General features: G+C 43.2%; 1 protein-coding gene across 10 annotated transcripts in view; it reads right to left on the bottom strand.

Annotated features, from left to right (window-relative positions):
- MINK1 (misshapen like kinase 1) overlaps positions 1-22305 on the bottom strand; it is a 110596-nt gene extending 88291 nt beyond the window's left edge. For all 10 annotated transcript variants that reach the window (XM_063449735.1, XM_063449736.1, XM_063449737.1 and 7 more), the window contains exon 1: positions 21293-22305. In XM_063449735.1, coding sequence (XP_063305805.1) covers positions 21293-21349 — 57 coding nt within the window. In that variant the 5' untranslated portion in view covers positions 21350-22305. The remainder of the gene's footprint in view (positions 1-21292) is intronic.
- Between the last annotated feature and the right edge of the window lie 312 nt (positions 22306-22617).

The following is a 22617-nucleotide window of genomic DNA, read 5'->3' as shown; positions in this document are numbered from 1 at the left end:
CCTCACAAAAGGTTAGTCTTCAAACTAAAAGAAATTGGTCTAGATGAATATTCTTGTTCTTGGGTAGAACATTGGCTTAAGGATAGAGTACAACGAGTTGTCATTAATGGTAAATGTTTATGCTGGACAAAAGTGGTAAGTTGTGTCCCTCAGGGTTCTGTTTTGGGACCGCTTCTATTTAACATATTTATAAAATGATCTTGAAATTGGCATTGAAAGCCATGTATCAATGTTTGCAGATGACACAAAACTTTGTAAAGTAATAAAATGTGAGCAGGATATTGCCTTGCTGCAGAAGGATTTGGATTGATTGGGGAACTGGGCACTAAAATAGCAGATTAAATTTAACGTAGAGAAATGCAAAGTTATGCACTTCGGGGTTAAGAATGCACAAGCAATTTACACTCTATATGGTAGTGAACTAGGGGTAACCAAACACGAGAAGGATTTGGGAATTGTTATAGACAACAAATTAGGCAGCAATATGCAATGTCAATCTGCCGTTGCTAAGGCCAGTAAGGTTTTGTCATGTATAAATAGGGGCATAAATTCTCGAGATGAAAATATAATTTTGCCTCTCTATAAATCGCTGGTAAGACCACACCTTGAATATGCTGTGCAATTTTGGGCACCTGTTCTAAAGAAAGATATCATGGCACTAGAAAAAGTGCAGAGACGAGCTACAAAATGAATAACTAAAATGCTCCATTCCTTTTATGAAGAACGGTTAAAACAAATTTAAATCTCTTTAGTTTGGAAAAACGGCACCTGAGAGGGGATATAATAACATTATACAAATATATTCGGGGCCAGTACAAACCATTATCTGGAAATCTATTCAGAAACAGGGCTATATATAGGACACAAGGTCACACATTTAGGCTGGAAGAAAGGAGATTTCATCTAAGGCGAAGAAAAGTTTTTTTACAGTAAGAGCAATAAGGATATGGAATTCTTTGCCTGAAGAGGTGGTTTTGTCAGTCTATACTGATGTTTAAACTGCAATTGGATAGATACTTGCAAAAACATAACATACAGGGATATAAGTTCTAATTAGTGGGGTAATAGCTGCTTGATCCAAGGAGACATCCGACTGCTATTTTGGGGTCAAGAAGGAATTTTTTCCTTGATTGTTGCAAAATTGGAAGCGCTTCAGACTGTTTTTTTTTGCCTTCTTTTGGATCAACAGCAAAAACATATGTGAGGAAGGCTGAACTTGATGGGCGCAATACTCTTTTCAGATATGTAACTATGTCAGGTCAGGAATACATGTTGGTTCCTTTAATACTTTGCCCAAGGCACAGACCATGCGGGAGGCAATGCTGAAAAAAATTCCGAGGGTGCATGCGCCGATTTTCTGCACTGGTTGTGCGAGGAATCATGGGATGGAGGAAATCTTGCAAACCATAAATGCAGAGGACGTAAGTATGTTTTTTACTTATCGCCCTGCCTTACTCAGCACTGTAAACGCTGTAATAGCGTTTCCTGGGGTGAAGGAAACCATTCTGCGTCTGCTAACAATCTGCAAGTAGCCCGATTCACTGTAACAGAATATCTAATGTCCGCTTCCTATAGTGCTTCCCCCCATTCATCCGTTCCTCTATCGCTAATACTTCCTGAGCCAAAGTCTTTGTTTTTCTTCAGATGCGTACGGTGAGCCAGTAATACTTTAATCGCATGCGGTAAAAGAAGAGAGGAAAGTGAGCTTTATTAAAACCAAGGGGAGATGGATAAAGGTAAAGGGAGAACATTTCTCTCATCTCCTCCAAAATTTTATGGGCTTTATTAACTAAACAGGCATTTGCTGAGCACTGAAAATGGAGCTGCCAATATAGACTAATTGGATAAAATTTCCAAATATTCCAGATCAGCTATTTAGCCCTAGATGTAAAATTTCCCTTCCAATTCTAGTGGACTGCAAGTGAATAAACCCGGAAATCTTGAAGGTTTCTTTAAAATACTGCTACAAGTCCAGCTAGACCGAGTCACGCCTCCACGAAGGAATATTTATCCAGAGGCTATTTTAAGGAGTGCATACAGAATGTAGGGCAGAACATCGCTAGAAAGAAATAGAATTTTCGTTTTGGGTGCCAAACGGGAATACAGAGGCCAGAAATATCCTGGCATACCAGCTATGTGAATGGTCTCTGGAATAAATAGACAAAAGAAAGTTGTACTGTACGAGTGTTAAAGGGACACTAGAGTCATCAGAACCACTACAGCCTAATAATGTTGTTCTGGTTAGCATATACAGTCCCTGCAGGCTTTTTAATGTAAACACTGTTTGTTTCAGAGAAAAGGCAGTGGTTTACATTACTGCCTAGGAACACCTCCAGTGGCAGTCACTCAGACAGCAACAAGAGGTGTTTCCTGGGTCAGTGCTACACAGTGCATGCTCTGCGTGGAGACGCTGAACATTCCCCATAGAGATGCATATATATTAGGAGATGCTGATTGGCACAGCATCGCATTCTGCCACACATTCACATTCGCCTCCTACTGCTTTCCTATGGATTGGATGAGATCATCAAAAAAATGATCTTAGCCATGAAGGTAAGGCGAGGCCAGTCAGGCTCAGCATAGGAGAAAAGTGGAGTAAATTCTCCTTTTAAGCACAATCTGAGAGGGGCCAGTCACCTAAAATGCCAAATCAGCAACAGTATAGAGAAACTCAAACATGGTCCAGAAGCCTCAATCTTTAATTTAATGTGGATAGAAAAGGGGCTTTTACAAATACTGTGCTTTAACTACATCAAGGTTATATGAAGAAAAAAAAAAACACAACAAAAAAACAAAACTGCAGAGTCGCAGTCAGTAGATCCCACACATTGAGGGCCATGTGTTAGAGTGCCAACTGCTGTACCATTCAAACCTCAGGGGGCAGGTTTAATTGAATAGAATTCCCATTAGGGTAAACACTACACCTCAATCAACCTTACCAATTGATAGAAAAGCACCATTTTGAGGAAATATGTATGAATCAGCTGCTAAATTGCACCAAAACTAAGTTTATACTTTTGATTTTAGGAGCAAAGGACTGAAAAATGCTATTTAGTGTTTAGCATACATTATAAAGAATGTTACAGGGTTATTTATTCTAGAGATTCCAAAGGCAAACAGGATGCACCCTAAATTATACAAGTATCTGTCAAAAAACAATGATTTGAATCTGGAGCTGTTTTGATGCCAAACTTTCTGAATGTACTGATTTAGTGTTCGCATTCAACAACATGATGCATGTTTTGATGTTGATATGGCTCCGTCACCCTATGTATTTTGCACAGACTCCCAATGATGATTTTGTCGCTTGTAGTGTGGTAGCTGCAGGGTGCAAAGAAAGGCGAGTTTTACTTACCTGAGGCGGTCAATCACAAACGCCATAATCTTCTTCAGCTCCTAGTGCCTCATCTGCCAAGAGCAAAAAGACAGTGCTGTACTCTCGCGCATGTGTAAGAATACATCACTAATATCTATGGAGGATCCCACGAGAACGCAGGAGTCTCCACAGACAAATACTTTCCCTTCAGCCATCACTAGTGATGTCTACATCAGGGCTAGTGATTATACATCAGGGCTCGACAAACACAGGCGCTGGGGGGTGAATGCAGGAGTCAAGAGAGTGGTTATCCTCCTAATTTTCTTGCTCTGCTCCCTAGCGTGCCATGCCGTGATGGCAGGAGACGTCACTGTGGCCCAGGCATCACTAAACAGAGCTCTAGGGAGCAGAGCAAGAAGAGCCCTCCCCAAAGAATCCACTCCATCGTTCCCAAATGTAGGGAAGCAGGGTGGACTTGAAATTTTTATAAAAAAAATTATAATTTGTAAGTATGTGCCAAAATGTGTGTGTGTGTCAGTATCAGTGTGTGTATATGTCAGAGTGTGTCAGTATGTCCGTGTCGGTTTAGACAAAACTGTGGTCCAGGCACTCAGGATTCAATTAAATAGCAGATTTATAAGAAAAAGTACAACATTCCGATCTCTAAGATCTTTCTCAAGCTCAATCTGCTCTTTAATTGAATCCCGAGTGCCTGGACCACAGTTCGAACCATTGCAGTGGGGGCAGCCAACCCCAGGTCTTGCAGCACCAGGATCCCATTGAGAGTACGGTATTCCTCTGTTTAGGTAACATGCCCCCCTCCGATCACCTTTCTCCCTACTCCGTGCCTAATCAGCATCTGTTCATTTATTGCATCTCTACAGGGAACATTCAGTGCATCCACGTATAGCATGAAGACGCTAAATGTTGATGCTGCACACTGCAACACTAGGCTAGGATTTACCTCTAGCGGTCTGTCTGAGTGACAGTCACTAAAGGTGTTACTAGACAGCAATGTAAACACTGCCCTTTCCATGAATGGTAAGGCTATAGACACCAAAACAACTACATGAAGCTGTAGTGGTTCTAGTGACTGTAATCTCCCTTTAAGAATTGTATTTTTGTCATTGAATATTAAGCGCTGTTCTAAAAACAAAACAAAAAATCTGGCTTTTAACTTTTTTAGCTGGCTTCTAGATTTCAAACAACATTTTCAACCCCTGTTATACATTCAAGACTGCATAGACAGCACTCCACACTACTAAACCATTAGAATCAGTTGCTTCAATAAAGACATGAATAATTTAAAGGGACACTATAGTCACCAGAACAACTACAGCTTATTGAATTTGTTCTGCTGAGTAGAATCATTACCTTCAGGCTTTTTGCTGTAAACACTATTTTCTGAGAAAATGCAGTGTTTACATTACAGCCTAGTGATAACTTTACTGGCCACTCCTCAGATGGCTGTCAGAGATCCTTCCTGGGTCATGGATGCCTAAAATGCATCCAAACATTCAGTATCTCCTCCCTCTGCATGCAGACACTGAACTTTCCTCATAGAGATTCATTGATTCAATTCATCTCTATGAGGAGATGCTGATTGGCCAGGGCTGTGTTTGAATCATGCTGGCTCTGCCCCTGGTTTGCCTCTTTGTCAGTCTCAGCCAATCCTATGAGGAAGCATTGTGATTGGATCAGGCTACCACTTCTGATGATGTCAGCAGACAGCTTTTTTTTTCTGAGGCAAACAGCATACAGATCTACAGCTTCAGGCTTGAATACAGTAAGATTTTGCTATATTTATGGAAGCATGAGGGACACAGGGGGGCTAGATGGTGGTTTTAACAATATAGGGTCAAGAATACATGTTTGTGTTCCTGACCCTATAGTGATCCTTTAACTAAAGAGACAATTAAAAAAAAAAAAAATATAGGAGCCCTAGTGCAATACTGTCACTCCTATAATAAAAGACAGATAAGGGGCCTTTGTGTCTTACACAATCTAATAGAAGGAAAAGGCCTCTGGTCTAGCAATAATCTGGACTTCCAACTGAATAAGACTCGGTAATTGGAGAGGATAAAAATCTCAGCTCAGAGGGTTTGCTCTCAAGATGGTGGACTTCTAAATGGCGTTTCTAGATTACATACCAGATATTTAGAGAGGTCCAAAACTGGGCAGGGGGTTATAGAATATAAACAACAAAAAGGGAAGGACCAGGACGGGTCTAGTGGGCACAGCCAATTCCTGACAATTGCAGAACTATAGATCTACCACAATCAATTGAGTTTTTAGTCAAATTGATCCCTTCCCGACCTTGGATCTATTAGGTACATCCACGAGGAATGAGAGCTGGAAGCAATCATGATCGCTTTCAGCAGCTCTAATGGTATTGCAGCAATGCCTCGATGTTGAGGCATCGCTTCAATCCCTCCTCTCACTGCCGGGGGAACCTGGAGAACACCGGGTGATCGCTACCCCCACGTGGAGCCCGGCAGTGAGGCAAAGCATTAGAAGCCATCAGGCAGGCTTCTGATGCTCTGCCTGTACTGAGTTTTCCTGGCACTATAGGGTCTTCGGGTCCCGCTCCCTCGGCGCTGGGGACTCTCCTCCCTCTTCCGACATCATCCGACGAATTTCTCAATGCTTTCCAATGGATGTTGGAGTCTTCTCATTGTGAAAATCACAGTGAGAAGCGCGGAAGCGCCTCTAGCGGCTGTCAATGAGACAGCCACTAGAGGCTGGATTAACCCTAATGTAAACATAGCAGTTTCTCTGAAACTGCTATGTTTACAGCTGCAGGGTTATCCCTAGATGGACCTAGCACCCAGTCCACTTCATTGAGCTGAAGTGGTCTGGGTGCCTATAATGGTCCTTTAAGGACCGTGGACGTACCTAGTACAACCGCGGCAAATAGGAGCCCTGGACTTACCTGGACCGGTGATCCGTGGCAATCACAGTCAGGAGGGACTGCCGGAGACCCCAGCAGTCCTCCTGCAGCAGCAGCTCCGGCCACTCCGCATATGTATATGATTTCATTATAAGTGTACTTTGAGATATATACATAAATATCTCAAAATACACTTATAATTAAAGCATATGCATTATATTTGTAGAATATATTATAAAATGCTTAAATTCTAATATATTATACATATATAGGAAATAAAAGTGTGTGTGTGTGTGTGTATATATATATATATATATATATATATATATATATATAAAATATAAATTGAAAATATATATTTTTTTTTTTTATATATAAAAAAAAAAAAAATTAAAAATGCTAACTTGGCCAGCGTTTGTGACTAAGTGGCTACTATAAAAGACTGTAAATACCCCATTTGAAAATGGTATGCCATGATGGGGTTATTTCCCATTCCTGGGCTACCATATGGTCTCAAAAGGCAACACAGACCCAGCAAGCCAATCTGGCAAACTGAATTGGGCAAGCCATATAACTTTTCAAAACACCTTAAAACCTGTACATGGGGGATATTGTTATACTCGGGAGACTTCGCTGAACTCAAATATGAGTGTTTAAAATAGTATCACAACAATTAAATCACCAGTTTTTGTGTAAAAAAAAAAAAATGCAAAAACACAAATATAAACGCTAACTTTGGCAAGCGTTTGTGGCTAAGTGGCTACTACAAAAGACTGGACATACCCCATTTTGAATACCGTGGGTTGTGTACTTTTACAAAATCCATGTCTAAAGTACAATGTGAGAGAAAAATAACAAAGAAATGACTACCCAAAAGTTTGAAAAAGACTGGTGGTAGAATTCGTGCATGGAAAGTGTTAAAATACCACCATTTGAAATACCTTAGGGCAGGGGTTCTCAACCTAGTCCTCAAGGACCCCCTACCAGTCCAGGATTTAGGGATTACCCTGTTGTGTCTAAAGTGTTTGTTCCCCCTCCCTTGAACTCAAACACATTAGACACAGCAGGGTAATCCCTAAATCCTAGACTGGTAGGGGGTCCTTGAATACTGGGTTGAGAACCCCTGCCCTGGGGTGTCTACTTTTCAAAAATATATGGTTTGATGGGGGTAAATTACATTAACCGGCTTCAAAAAATGTCCCAAATAGGACATGAGTGCATGATGACTATCTGTGAAAATGCGCACCCTCCAAATAAGGTCTTTTAGCCCCCAGAGAAGCCGACACACCTATACATGGGGGGTATCACTGTACCCAGGAGATGTTGCTGAACACACATTGGGGTGTTCTTTGGCAGTAACCCTTAAAGTTATCTGTACATTTATTCCTAAATTGCTTTGTGTATCAAAAAAAAAAAAAAATCCAATTTTTTTTTTTTTTTATTTGGCATAGATTGGTGGTAATATGGATGCATGAAAAGAGTCAAAATAACTCAAGTTTAATAGCTTAGGTTGTCTTCTTTTAAAAATATATATATACATGTGAAGGGTTACTCAGGGATTCCTGACAGATATCACTGTTACAATGTTACAGCGGCACTGTCATGCCGAACTTACCTTTCCTCAATCTCTTCCTCTTCTCCCCCTCTCTCAGGATCTGTTCTTCTTTTCTTCCATTCTTCTTTAGTTTTCTTTAAAACCATAAGACAAAGTAGGGACTCTTTGTCTTATGGGATTCCTCCGCTTGACCAGCTCTGACCAGCGGAGGAGCAAAGTGTGCTTCATTTCCGCTGGTCAGAGCAATTTTCCCATGATCCCTAGCTTTCCTCCCTGTTCCCACAATGCTTCCTGTCAGTATTGCCGAACGTCCTGTCACTTAGACAGAACGCCGGCAAAACTGGCGAATTGCATCCTAACAGAATGAGCACTGTTTCTCCATTGGTGTTAGGATGCAATTCGGTACTTTGTTTGTATCGGAATTTCATTCTAATGAATGAAACTCCGATCCTATTCATTGCCGCGGCTGCATCTTGCAGCCGCTTAGTAGATAACTCCCTAATTCCCACGGTATCAGGGAGCTATCTACTAAAAGGCTGAAATACCTGAATTGGTCTTTCAGCCAACTTTACTAATACTAAGTAAAGATTACTTAGTATTAGTAAATAATATGCCCCTACTCACTATACCGCGAGTAGGGGCATGTCTAGTAAGCAGTGAGCAGCCTGTGGCTGCTCACTGTAAAAAACAAAAAAACAAAAAAAACAACTAATAAACACCCCCCCTCCCCTGCGCGGGGGTTAAAGATTGTGGGGGGGGGAGGCTACTGTCTTACCTCCTGGCCCCCACCCCTGCGCGGTGGGTGGGGGCCCTAATAAAACAATAAGGGGGGGGACCTACTGTCCTCCCCCCCTAGCCCCCACCCCTGCGCGGTGGGTGGGGGCCCTAATAAAACAATAAGGGGGGGGGACCTACTGTCCTCCCCCCCGGCCCCCACCCCTGAGCGGTGGGTGGGGGCCCTAATAAAACAATAAGGGGGGGACCTATTGTCCTTCCCCCCCTGGCCCCCACCCCTGCGCGGTGGGTGGGGGCCCTAATAAAAACAATAAGGGGGGGGACCTACTGTCCTCCCCCCCGGCCCCCACCCCTGAGCGGTGGGTGGGGGCCCTAATAAAAACAATAAGGGGGGGACCTACTGTCCTCCCCCCTAGCCCCCACCCCTGCGCGGTGGGTGGGGGCCCTAAATGAACCCCCCCCCCATCAAGGTGACTAGGGGTCCCAAGCCCCTAGTCACCCCCCACCCAAAACATTCTATCCCCTACCTACCCCCCTCACCCTAAAAATAGTGAGGGGGGAATAAAATAACTAACCTGTAAAAAAAAAAAATTAAACTTGCCATTTGACGTCTTCTTTTTTCTAAATTCTTCTTACTTCAGCCCCCCAAAAGGCCAAATAAAAATCCACAAACCCGTCGCACTTTAAAAAAAAAAAAAAAAAAAAAAAACGAGCGCAAACAAAAATTAATCCATCTTCACCCATGGAGGGCACGCCGCGTACTGAGCTCCGCAGGGCGGGTCACGGCTTATAAAGCCTTGCCCCGCCCTGCAATTAGGCTTAGAACACAATGATTGGTTGGTTTAAGCCAATCAGAGTGCTCTGTGTCATTTTACACAGCGTGGGAAAATTCAAAAGAACTTTCCCACGCTTGTAAAATGACACAGAGCACTGTGATTGGATGGTTTTCAAGCCATCCAATCACAGTGCTCTGTGTCATTTTACAAGCGTGGGAAAATTCCAAAGAACTTTCCCACGCTGTGTAAAATGACACAGAGCACTGTGATTGGATGGCTTGAAATCCATCCAATCACACTGCTCTGTGTCATTTTACAAGCGTGGGAAAGTTCTTTTGAATTTTCCCACGCTGTGTAAAATGACACAGAGCACTCTGATTGGCTTAAACCAACCAATCATTGTGTTCTAATCCTAATTGCAGGGCGGGGCAAGGCTTTATAAGCCTTGACCCGCCCTGCGGAGCTCAGTACGCGGCGTGCCCTCCATGGGTGAAGATGGATTAATTTTTGTTTGCGCTCGTTTTTTTTTTTTTTTTTTTTTAAAGTGCGACGGGTTTATGGATTTTTATTTGGCCTTTTGGGGGGCTGAAGTAAGAAGAATTTAGAAAAAAGAAGACGTCAAATGGTAATTTTTTTTTATTTTTTTTTACAGGTTAGTTATTTTATTCCCCCCTCACTATTTTTAGGGTGAGGGGGGTAGGTAGGGGATAGAATGTTTTGGGTGGGGGGTGACTAGGGGCTTGGGACCCCTAGTCACCTTGATGGGGGGGGGGTTCATTTAGGGCCCCCACCCACCGCGCAGGGGTGGGGGCCAGGGGGGGGAGGACAATAGGTCCCCCCCCCCTTATTGTTTTATTAGGGCCCCCACCCACCGCTCAGGGGTGGGGGCCGGGGGGGAGGACAGTAGGTCCCCCCCCTTATTGTTTTTATTAGGGCCCCCACCCACCGCGCAGGGGTGGGGGCCAGGGGGGGGAGGACAATAGGTCCCCCCCCCCTTATTGTTTTATTAGGGCCCCCACCCACCGCTCAGGGGTGGGGGCCGGGGGGGAGGACAGTAGGTCCCCCCCCCCTTAGTTTTTATTAGGGCCCCCACCCACCGCTCAGGGGTGGGGGCCAGGGGGGGAGGACAGTAGGTCCCCCCCCTTATTGTTTTATTAGGGCCCCCACCCACCGCGCAGGGGTGGGGGCCGGGGGGGAGGACAATAGGTCCCCCCCCCTTATTGTTTTTATTAGGGCCCCCACCCACCGCGCAGGGGTGGGGGCCAGGGGGGGGGGAGGACAATAGGTCCCCCCCCTTATTGTTTTATTAGGGCCCCCACCCACCGCTCAGGGGTGGGGGCCGGGGGGGAGGACAGTAGGTCCCCCCCCTTATTGTTTTTATTAGGGCCCCCACCCCCCACGCAGGGGTGGGGGCCAGGGGGGGAGGACAGTAGGTTCCCCCCCCCCCTTATTGTTTTATTAGGGCCCCCACCCACCGCTCAGGGGTGGGGGCCAGGGGGGGAGGACAGTAGGTCCCCCCCCCCTTATTGCTTTATTAGGGCCCCCACCCACCGCGCAGGGGTGGGGGCCGGGGGGGAGGACAATAGGTCCCCCCCCTTATTGTTTTATTAGGGCCCCCACCCACCGCGCAGGGGTGGGGGCCGGGGGGGGGGGGCCTACTTATTACCATTTTTTAATTTTTTTTACAGTGAGCAGCCACAGGCTGCTCACTGTTTAGTGGACATGCCCCTACTCGCGGTATAGCGAGTAGGGGTATTGGGGAGATTTTAATCTCCCTTGTGCTATTATGGGGGTCATATTGACCCCCATAGAGTGAGGGGGGGACATGGGGGGCTTAGGAAGTGGCGAGGAGCACTGCTCCCTGCCGCTTCTATAGTTACATATTACAAGGAGGGAGCTGCACGCCGGTAGCTACCTCCTTGTAATAAACTGAACGAACAAACTAACACTGATACTCAGTGTTAGTTTGTTCATCTGATTTTTTCTATTCATTCATTCGTCTGTCTGATGAATGAATGAATAGGTGAAATTCCCGTTCGCATGTCCAGGTGTTTCACTGGGCATGTGCGGGAATCTCACAGTCTGTGTAGTGTGGGTAGATGACGTGTCCCACAGGGACTTCACCTACCCACACAAAGATGGCGGCGCCCTGAATAAAGATCGGGGCAGAAGATAAAGAATTAAAAAGAGGTAATGTGGGGGGCTTAGGGGCATTTGGGGGTGACTAGGGGGTCGATTGGATGTAGTGGAGGCGGGTTGGGGGTTAAAAAAAAAACGGGATTCGGCATGACAGTGCCGCTTTACGTTAATTTTGAAAAACATTTTTTGGAAATAGCAAAGTGCTACTTGTACTTATAGCCCTATAACTTTCCCAAAAAAATAAAAGCTAAGAACATGTTAACATTGGCCATTTTTTTTTTTACATTGTTTCATCATATTTTATAATTTATTCCATAGTAAATTATAGGATATAATGAAAATAATGATATCTTTAAAAAGATGGTGAGAAAAACGGTATATAATATGTGTGGGTACAGTAAATGAGTAAGAGAAAAATTACAGCTAAACACAAACACTGCAGAAATGTAAAAAGAGCCCTGGTCCTTAACGGTAAGAAAATTGAAAACCGGTCTGGTCACTAAGGAGTTAAAGACCCTTTCTAAGCACCATAATCACTACTGCTCAGTGTAGTGGTTGTGTTGCCACCAATACACTGGCCTCCATGTTTGTCAAACCATTTGTAAACACCATGAGAGTAAAACAGGGCTCTCCTCAACACCAATAGCCTGCTCCCTCAGCAGCCAACATGATGTTAGAATCAATTCTAAATGGCACCCACCATAGGCATCAGTGGCAGACACAGCACTGGGCTAAACAGGTTTGAAACTAGTTTATTAATGCTGGAAGCAGGGTTTGAAACGTCCATGCACCACTAACAAGTGACAATTTAACACTGGGAAGTAGAAATTCACCTGTGGTGTGTATGATATGGATTGCGTTGACAAGTTACTTAAGGCACGGCTAGTAGCATGGGGCTTCAATTTGAAAATCTTGCAGGAAGAATAACTTCTGTATTATTATATCAGCTGGAGAAGGAGCCATCTCTGGGTGCCAGGGAGAGAGAATTTGGTTGTCAAACTTTTCCCAAATTGTTTGGCAGAAGAATGTGTGAGAGTGCCCATTGCCACAATTTGTATTACTTATGTTACGTCCCTTATGTAGATATACGTTATTGTAGCCTGGAGTTCCTCATTCATTTGTACTTTAAAATAGACTTGCTAAACAGTGTCATTCTGTACTGATCCAATGGCCGTGTCTGCAGTGGGGCGAAAAGGTCAATCCCATGCTGGGATCCAAAAGGCTTCCTGAGGATACTGAGCGCAGAGGCTGGAATTTCAGTCTGACACAATGATGATGACAGCTGTGGCTTCCTGTCCCTTATCATTAGCGTGTCGGAGACGTTCACAGGGTGACAGCAGTGGGTTCATGTTCACGGCCTTACTTCCACAGTGAAAAACAAAAATGCATTAACATTCCTGGCTGCAGGATGGGTAAGTACAAAGTGAGTCCCAGTTCCAGGCAGCAGCCATGGAAAAGGACTTAAAAGAAAATCATATTCTAAGTACCATAACTACTACATGTTGTCGTAGAGACTGTGTTACTAGTAAACTGCAGCATTTGTCCCTTGGCCCTGGTCAAACTGTTTTTAGTCTGACAAAAACCAGGGTCCCAGAGGCACCCGCTGCTTAACCCTCCGCTCGCTTATTCCTAGAGCAGAAATTCTACTAGCAACATGAATTTTGTCAATATTTCAATGCCACTGCCGACCCACTGCCTAGTGGCACCATAAACACTACAAAATGAGGCTTGTTAATTCAAATCACAAGGAAAAGAAGAGAAAAGTGTAAACCTCAATAAAATAAATCCTAAGAGAGTGGTTGGAGCAGGTACACACCTTGTGGCCTGTGTTTGGGAAAATGGAGAAGTGAAATTACATCCAATAAGCTCTCACCCTGCCTTTTTATTCAGAGGGTTTTGAAGTGGTCATGGTGCAGAGAATAACATGAGCTCTGGATCTCTTAATATCAATTCCGCGCAAAATTGGTGCCCGCAAGCTGGAAACAGACAGCCAGTGATGGTATGGCCCACTCTCCACGCAGTAGTACTGTTGTGATTAAAGTGGAGAAGATCGAGCGGAGATTCTGGAAATTAAGGAGAGTTTTAACATTTTTTTTAAATTTTGAATGATGTTGAATGACAAGGCTAGAAAGGGTTATTCCAAACAAAAGCAGAGTTTTCTTTAAACAACTGCTTGTGGTTGGAATAACCCTTTAATAACCCTTTAATTCTGTAAGGGTGCACATTCTACATGTCTATTCTAAGACTATAGTGGACATTGCCACATTTCTCTCTAAAGATGAAAGGCTGACCACACAGGGATAATGTAAAGGCTTGTGTTTACGAGACTGGCCTTGGTCAACATACATGAAGATCCAGAAAATGAATCCAGCAGTAGATGATAGCTGGCAGGAGGTAAACGTGGAATTTTCAAGGAGAACAGGAGGTGTAGAAAAGAACTGAATCCCAATGCAAGGATTACAGATCATTACTTATTCACAAGACTGATCTAAACGCCGCTTACAGTAACATGCGCACGTTTTAGAGGCTATGTGCCCCGTATCACAGAGCTGGTATTAAACCAGACTGTTAGAGTCACTTGGCATTCGGAAACTACAAAGCATAGAATTCAAATATCTAAATCAAAGACGTCCCAGCAGGAGATGGGTTTGATCCAAGTACATCAAAGCTAATGATAACAGCTGCTAAATGCCAATTTTACTTAAACTGACCCTAAACAGAAAAAAAACGTGTCCCATGGCAGCTACTGAGAAATATTGAGTGAGCACATACACGCTTAAAAGCATTTCTTCCGAGCTGCTGTACACACGCTGGTACCCTCACCACTCGTGGTTGCATGGCACAATAGGGAAAGGGTCAGATTCCTTGCATGATTTCCTCTGACTGTGCCAGGACAGCCATAATTACCAAATAAAACAAAATAAATCAACGTGCAATTAGAAAAATAATTATTTAACTTTTTTTGGTTGCGTCCAGACCCCCCCCCCCCCCCCCCCCCACACACACACACACACGACACATACCATTTAAGGTTAGCTGAGGAAATGGCAGAAACACTGGCAGTGGAAGGTTAGCCATCATTTCCATGGGCATCCACAGCACAGGACAATAAGGGGCAACTGCCTCCGCTCGGATAAATGCCCTTCTTACAAGTTAAATTGTGCCGTAAAGTGACAGAGCCCCCTCCACTCCTTTGGAAACTTTTATATGGACCCACATGGGTTTTGCTGGACAAAAACTATAATGGCATTAACCAAGTATCCCAGCACGATCCATTGGTGTGCACTTGTACTGTCAGTGTACGTGTCCGGTGGATGTTTGTATACAAATTACATTTATATGGCGCCAACATATCACACAGCACGGTACAACAGGTAAATAAGCAAACATGTAATGCTAAACAAGAAAAAACAAACATATGACGTACAGGAATAGTATGTGAAGAGGGTCCTGTCCCCCAAAACTGACAATCTGGCTGTCAACAAGCAGATTTTTCTATTGCTCCTGCAGAGAGTTCAGGTCACAGCTATGGAATCACTAAAAGGTTGAGGTAAAATTCCGCTATCAATTTCACGTATAACTGAGCCTCTCATCTCAGGCTTCACACCGTGAAGGGATCTATACACTTCTTTAATTTTTCAAAAATAGTGAAAAACTTTAATGGATGTTAGCAACAGAATGGATTTTACGAGTCGATATTCAATTGCATTTAGCATCTATTGAGAGGCTTTACATACCAAGCAGTATTGTAAAAAAGAAATAAGGATACACTATAACAGATCAGACTAAGTAAGAGAAGCTCTACTGATCGCGGGAAGAGCAGTGTGGTTTAGTGAGGGCCCAGCCAGCAAGCATCACATACCCAATTCAATTAGCTGTTAAAAGCATTAAAGGAAACACAAGTAGGAAACACTAGTGCCAAACCGTAATTTAGACACCGGGTTCTCCAAACTCTGTCCCTCCAAATGTTGCTGAACTACAACTCCCATAAATCGCTGGCTAGTTCATTCAAAGAATCATGGGAGTTGTAGTTCTGCAACATTTGGAGGGCCAGAGTTTTAAAAACTCCTCAATGGCATCCTTTTCACCTAATACAGAACGCACGATATTATAGCATTTATATTACATGAATGGTAGATATTTATTTACAAAATATTTTACCAGGAAGGATACATTGAGATTTCTCTTGTTTTCAAATATGTCCTGGGTCCACAAAACATTGCATTTATATATACACACACACACATAAATGTAACACATAACAGGTGATAAAGATATTCAACCATGACAGGTGCATTCCGTATTGAGGTATTTTGCCATAGATCTCTTAAAAGATTTTAGATTGAATGAAGATGTGACTGTGTCCCTGAGGTTATTCCATAATTGCGGCGCTCTGTAGGAAAAGGAGGATCGAGCCACTTTATTTTTGTATTGCGGTATGCTTAATACCGTGCTAGTACTGGACCAGAGGTTATAGGAGGTGGGAATCGCTAATATATTCATGGCAGGGGAGATTTAAAGGGACACTCCAGACACAAAGCAATTCACATTTGTGACAATTTCTAAAATGTTATAAAAGTGCTGAAATTAGTCCGTAGAGCTAAAACAAAGTTGCAGCATACTGGGCTAGGGTTCCTGCCATCTCCCCTTCCTTAAGAGCTGTCTTACAGCCCTCAGACGCTCAGCCCTCAGACGCACGCTCACAGCTCCAACACAGGGAACTTACCAATATCAGGCCTTTGGCTTGTGGCTCTGATTGGTGAATTTTTTTGATCAGACTCAAGGCTGTGCCTAAAATAAAAGGAAAGAATAGCTTGCAAAGACTTAAGACAGCAGGTCTGCAGCTTTTGCAAGCAGTTTTTTCATATTCCCCCAAAGAAATCTTGCAGGAAAAAATTGTTTCTTTGGCACTATCGCTTCTCCCTCCCCAGTGAATAAAGGTTTAAAACCCTTTATTTACCAGATCCCAGCGCCGATGTCACCCGGCACTGGGTCGAAGCGCCTCCGCCTCCGTCCCACAACGAGTGAGCTCTAAAGTGCATGCAGGGCAAATCAATACTTTCCTTTAGAGAAAAATCCTACGCTGGAGTTCCTCATGCAGAGCGTCAGGACGTCCACATCACTGGGTGTATTATCGCTGGGGAGCTCTGTTATACACAGACACATCACTGGTAGTAATATTGCTGTGGAGCTATGTTACACACTCAGACACACCAACTAGAGCTCCTAGAAAAGAGGAACATTATGGCAGAAGAGGGACAGAGGGATTTGGGCCCAAAATAGGGACTGCCCCTCCTAAACAGGGACACTTGGGAGATATGACCTTATTCAGCCCTAGATTCACCTACGGAGGATCCCAACTAGTCCAATCAATGTGAATCAACACTAGATTCATACTTCGTCCATTAATACTCCTTACCCATCATGATAACTGTTTAATACATATTACGTCACTATTTTATTATATTTATGTTGCAACCTTTAAAATGTTCATTCATTATATAAAACTCCCCAGTAAATCCCGGACAGATTGATTTAAAGAGAATTTGAAGCACAAACCTACTTTACGCACCAGGAATCAATAGCATAGGTGTTATTAGTCTTCTTCACTCGGGGGCCACGGGTTGGCAGTATTAAAGGTTTACACCAAGCTCTATGACCACTTGCTTGATTTGAAGTAGTCATGGTGTCTTGAGTCTGTGTGGGCAGCACGTTCATTGATTAACACCTTAGCTGCCGGAGGTGTAACTCCATCTCCAACAGTGCCATTAGCCAGCCCAGAACAAAAGGTCGGTTTGGCTAATGTCAATTCTGAGAAAAATATGCATCTGACACTAGCACATAGAAAATGTTAGCACCAGCCAAGGGTGGTATCCCCCTTCATGCCGCCACTGGCATCCTCTTTGATGAGAGGGAATGACATCATGCTGCAGGGATGGTCGGGCTGTAGGGAGAACTTGGACTCTGAGACGGAACGGAGGTGAGGTTTAACTGTTCTTGTCTTTTTTATTATGTTTAGGAGTGTGGGACCACTTCACAAAGTGTTACTATAAACAAAAGCATTTCTTTATGGTTTTTGGTTAAAGTAACCCATTAATATTAATGCAAAACAATGTGGGAATCAAGGGCCACAGGACTTTTACAGAACAAGCATTTTAGATGTTACAGTCACATTTTCTACCTACAGGGAATACTGCAATTTAATGCATGTGGCAGGATCCTTAAGTCTGGATCAATATTCTCAGTATCAATCAGTGCGAAGGGGAGGGATGGGGTGAAATGGTAGGTAGCAGGGATATTAAATAATGTAAGCCCATTATAGCCCATAATCAGTAAAGCATACTCCAAGATAATGACAAAGCTTGGCAATATTATAGCAAAATTAACATTCAGTGGAAACGACTTAATCCTCACAACACCATACAAGTACATCATTTTTTAATCTCATCAAACAGTGGGTCACAGATAAGATTAATAAAAGTTTTAATGGATCTAATGCTAAGTGAATCATTTATGCGTTCAGTCGGTTTTTATACATTTTAAAGCAATGATATCAAGTTTTCCTGTGCTTCCAAATGGTGCAGAGCAGGGCTTGCAAAACAGATAACGAGAATTTAAAGCGGTACTGTCACTTAGAAAACTAAACCACTAAATAAAACATTGAAAACCACCAGTAACTTCTATTAACTCCTTTTTTTTATACTATTTTCCGTTTTCCTTTCAAAAATACAAATTTAGCAAATTATATTGCAATCCATTTCAGTCCTAACACAACCAGGGCACACATAGCAAGCAAGGAGATACAACTCTGGAGGTGATTTATCAAAGTGTTCCAAAAAGTGTCTTTATTGCAGTTTCTAAATCGGTTTCCATTTATTATATTATTGTAATGGTTTAAAAAGTGGCAACTTTTCTATGCCTAAATTCCACCAGATTGCCACAAAAATATTCCTTTATGAAAAGATGGCCAACTTAAGAGCGCTGGAAGTGAGAAGACTTTTCAGGCAAAAAAGTGACAGACAGATTGATAAATCCTTTTACTTAAAATAAAAACAATGATAGTGTTAGGCTAAGAGAATCAGCTGACACAATCAAACAACGGCGCCCAGTTCCAAGCTTCTCTGACGCCAGTCGGAAGGGCAAACAGGCACCATCTTTGCAACTTTGGGGTTAAACCACACGTAAACAGTTTAACCCCGAGAGGGCCCCAGGACCTTCTGGAACCATAACTTCACTTAGATGAAGTAGCTGTGGTGTCCGGAGTTCCTTTAAAGCTTGGACAGCCCCGATTTGCTTGCAATGATTCTTCCACAAGATACATGCACATTCCTGAACGCAGAGATTATATTGTTTGGCCAATGTTATTGCCTGCTAACCAGTTTAAGGCCGTGTGTAAATGTGGACTCCTGCTTTATTGTTCAGCATTGGTGGTTAGCAAAAAAAATGAATTACTCAGCACCTAACCTCTTCCTTGCTATCAGCTCCCTGTGCATGATTTCAAAGTACAACTACCACAGCCAGTGCAGGACTCGTGGTTAGGGAGGGCTTTCTTGAGACTATTGGAGTGGCTCCTGTGTACCAGTAAAACAATGAGGTAGATGGTAGGCATGCTAAAATACAATATTGCCGACAACCATTTGCAGGTTGGTCAGCTAGCTAACAAAAGGTTGCATGTGGATTTGAATAGTAAATATTCCAATGCCGTGTGTTACCTAGCGCTCACTGATAAACCCCAATGCGGTGACCAATATTTGCAATGCTGCAGGCTCAGCTAGATAGGGGCTCAAGCCGTAAAGAACACATTTCAAAAGGGAATTAGCACAGAATTACAGGACAGAGTCCAGCACGCGTTACAGCACAAAACGTGTCAGACAGTTTCACTTTTTCATTCTCTTCTTTCTCTAATATTAGGCGTTTTCTAATGACAGTATCTAACAGAGTGGAGCACGTTTCTCAGAGCCCCCAAACAGTATCCAGCTCTCCAGGATAGAAAATAAATGGATTCATTTCACCAAGCACATATATTCCCCCAATGCCAATACAAAGATATCCCAATTACTATTAGTAACATTAAAAAAAAAAAAAAATATTCAGCATGTGATTCATAATGGCTACAAAAAGACCAGCAACAAGAAAAAACAAGGCTACTAAATATTACTGTGGGCACCAAACATTGTTTATTACTGAATGTGAATCTCTAGTGTTGTAACGCTTTACTATTGGAAGCCAATTATAGAGACTATAATGCCCAATAATAATCATTATTCCCATATAATGGGAGGTATATACCCAAACAGGCAGCTAACCGTCAAAGAATCCACTAGGCCTTCATTGGAAATGTAAGCTGGAGGCACACACTGCTTAGATCTTCTATAGGCCTGCAGACTGGATAACGCACTGGCTGATCTCACATTTAGAGATCAGGCCCAGTTAACGAGACTGGACAGAGTGGATCCCAATGCAAAGAGACATCCTAACAGTCAGTCCCCGCACTCCAACACTGCATTCCTTTACACTGTCTGTTTACATTCATTACCGTCCAGGCTGCTCAATGGATCATTTATAAGCCAGCAACGAGGCACACCCTGGAAGTTTTATACAAAGGTCCAGAGTCAGGCCGCAGTGATAACATCTTTAGAAACCATGAGAAATCTACAGTATAATCCCCAGAGCAGGAATTACAATAAAAAGGCATGTAGCCTGATTTAGGGGACGTGAGGGTTTGGATTAGGACAAATCACAAACAGTCAGAGAGTAGAATAAAAAAACAGGCCCCTAATCTGGAGCGAGTGGACGTCTGACCACCAGCCAAGCCAGGCCCATTTAGATGAGTTAGGCCGAATCCTAGACAAGGTTTTGGGGACATTTAATGTAATGTCGACAAGGTGTAACGCTGTGATATATGCAGCCATGGAGCACTTGTGAATTGGCCTTACTTCAATTCAGCTACTGATGATAATGTATAATTAACAGGAACAGGGTGAATTACCAAAAATGCAACGTGAAATTAAGATTCCCCTGGCTATTTTTGACTTAAACATTTAAATTCCCACCTGTAAGAATAGCCCTGGAAATGTTTAAGATACTGGTTTATCATAGGTGTCATAGCTGAGAAACTCCACAGGTAAAAAAAAGGTCTGGAGAGCCTGTGGTCTGAGTAGGGATGCTTAAACTGCCACGTTTATTCTAGATACATCTATTCTTCATATGGGTGGATAGCACATGAAAAGGGCTGTCCTGTATATAGTGAAATTAATTCACTATGACGGTCACTTTGAGATCCTGCCTTGATTGAATTCCTTCCTATAGCATTTAAAGGACAGCACCTTTCCTGGACTTTAACACACAACTCTGTACGGGAAAATATGTGATCTACCATTGTAAAGCCAAGATTAGCGGATATTACTGCTGGCTCAGAACTTTCCCAGTTTTCTCAAAGTATCTCGGCGCAAGCTACCAAAACATACACGTGAAAATATATATCTTTGTCTACAGAAGTTCATATGAGAAAATTCTAAAACCATTCGTCATTCCGTGGTAAGAAGACATGTCACTCTACATGCTGAGAGAGACTCATAGGAACCACATCCCTCCAAGCATGTTCTATTAAGCATCCATCTAACCCTGGCACATTATGTGCAGCCCACAAGACAGCCTTCTGCAGATTGTATCACAACAGCAAACTGCAATCAAATTATGCCCTCCGTGTGTGCGTGTAGTAACACGCCAGCATACAGAATGTCAGCTCTTTGACATACATGTCAGTATATGTAAACACACGTCTGTGTAACCTGCGCTGCAATATGACATAATGGAACAGGAGACTATTTAACCCTTTAAACTGCGAAATACATCCCCCTCCTCACACCCTCTGTTCTCACCCTCAGTGCAGAAAGATCGATGTCATCCAGGCTTCGGGCTGGAGGGTCAGACGCCATTTTTTCACGTTGGGTGGTGCGAGGGGTGACAGCAAGTGAGTGCAGTCACAACACAGCGCACACAGGTCAGAGGGTCACATGGACTGTCACAGACAGGTGATACTGCACAGACACACCACAGACAAATTGCTACATGCACACTGCAGACACTCACAAAGCTTCACACAGCCTGTTAGATACAATGACGGGAATGTATTACATATCATGGATACACAAAGTATAACATTCAGCACACATTTCTAAAACACGAAAAAGATAAAGACACCGAAATGATACCCGATCGTAAGAAACAAGTCTACTACAAACACTCAAGTGACACACGTCTATGATGGTTAAAGAGGGAAGGAACGCAGCAGCCACACAAACTGCAGTGAGTCACACGCTGCAGAGCAAACACACAACCTGTGAGACTGCCACACTAAAGACCTGCAACGGCTCCACACAATCAAACAAGGATTACAATAGTTAACGCTATGAAACAAGCCCAAGCAGTTACACACAAAAACACACAACACCCACACACTGTCACAGCTTGTCAGACACACCCACAGCCTGCAGGAGTTACACAGATCTGCATGAATTAAATGCACAACACAATCTGCAGTATCTATACAAAGCACACTAGCGAGAGCAGACAGGCACCCACACAATACAAAAACAATCACACACTAACACAATGCAGAACCAGCCACCACCACTAGCTACACAACCTGAAACCCACACTTCGCTCACACATTCATACCTACCACCTCCAGCCACACAACTTGACTCCCACACACTGCACTGACAGATACACAATGTGCCACCCACACAGACACAGAGCCTGGTTCCCTGCAAGCCTCAGATACAGAGGATGGAGTGAGATGGGATGAAAAAATTGTAAATCCACTAAGGGAGATCTTCTTTCATGCCTCTCCTTGGGGTATTAGACAGGATGACAGTCTTAAGTGCAGTAAGGGTCTTAAGTGCAGTAAGGGTCTCCTCCAGTAGGTATGGATGGCAGTCTATAGGCGCTCGGTATTATCCTGTATCCAAATCTTTATGTGCCAGCCTCCTCCAGTAGGTGTGAAGAGCTGTCTATAGGCGCCCAGTAAGATCCTGTATACTGATCTATATGTGACAGGTATTCTATATTATCCTATATTCAGGTCTATAGGTGACAGGCAATCTATAGGCTCTCAGTATGTTCTATATCCAGGTCTATAGGTGACAGGCAGTCTATTATCCTGTATCCAGGTCTACAGGCTCTCAGTATGCTCGATATCCAG

The sequence above is a fragment of the Pelobates fuscus genome, chromosome 3 (genome assembly GCF_036172605.1).
Source record: "Pelobates fuscus isolate aPelFus1 chromosome 3, aPelFus1.pri, whole genome shotgun sequence".
NCBI classification, from domain to species: Eukaryota; Metazoa; Chordata; class Amphibia; order Anura; family Pelobatidae; genus Pelobates; species Pelobates fuscus.
Note: the sequence above shows the minus strand (reverse complement) of the source record. Positions and strands in the feature narration are given on the sequence as shown.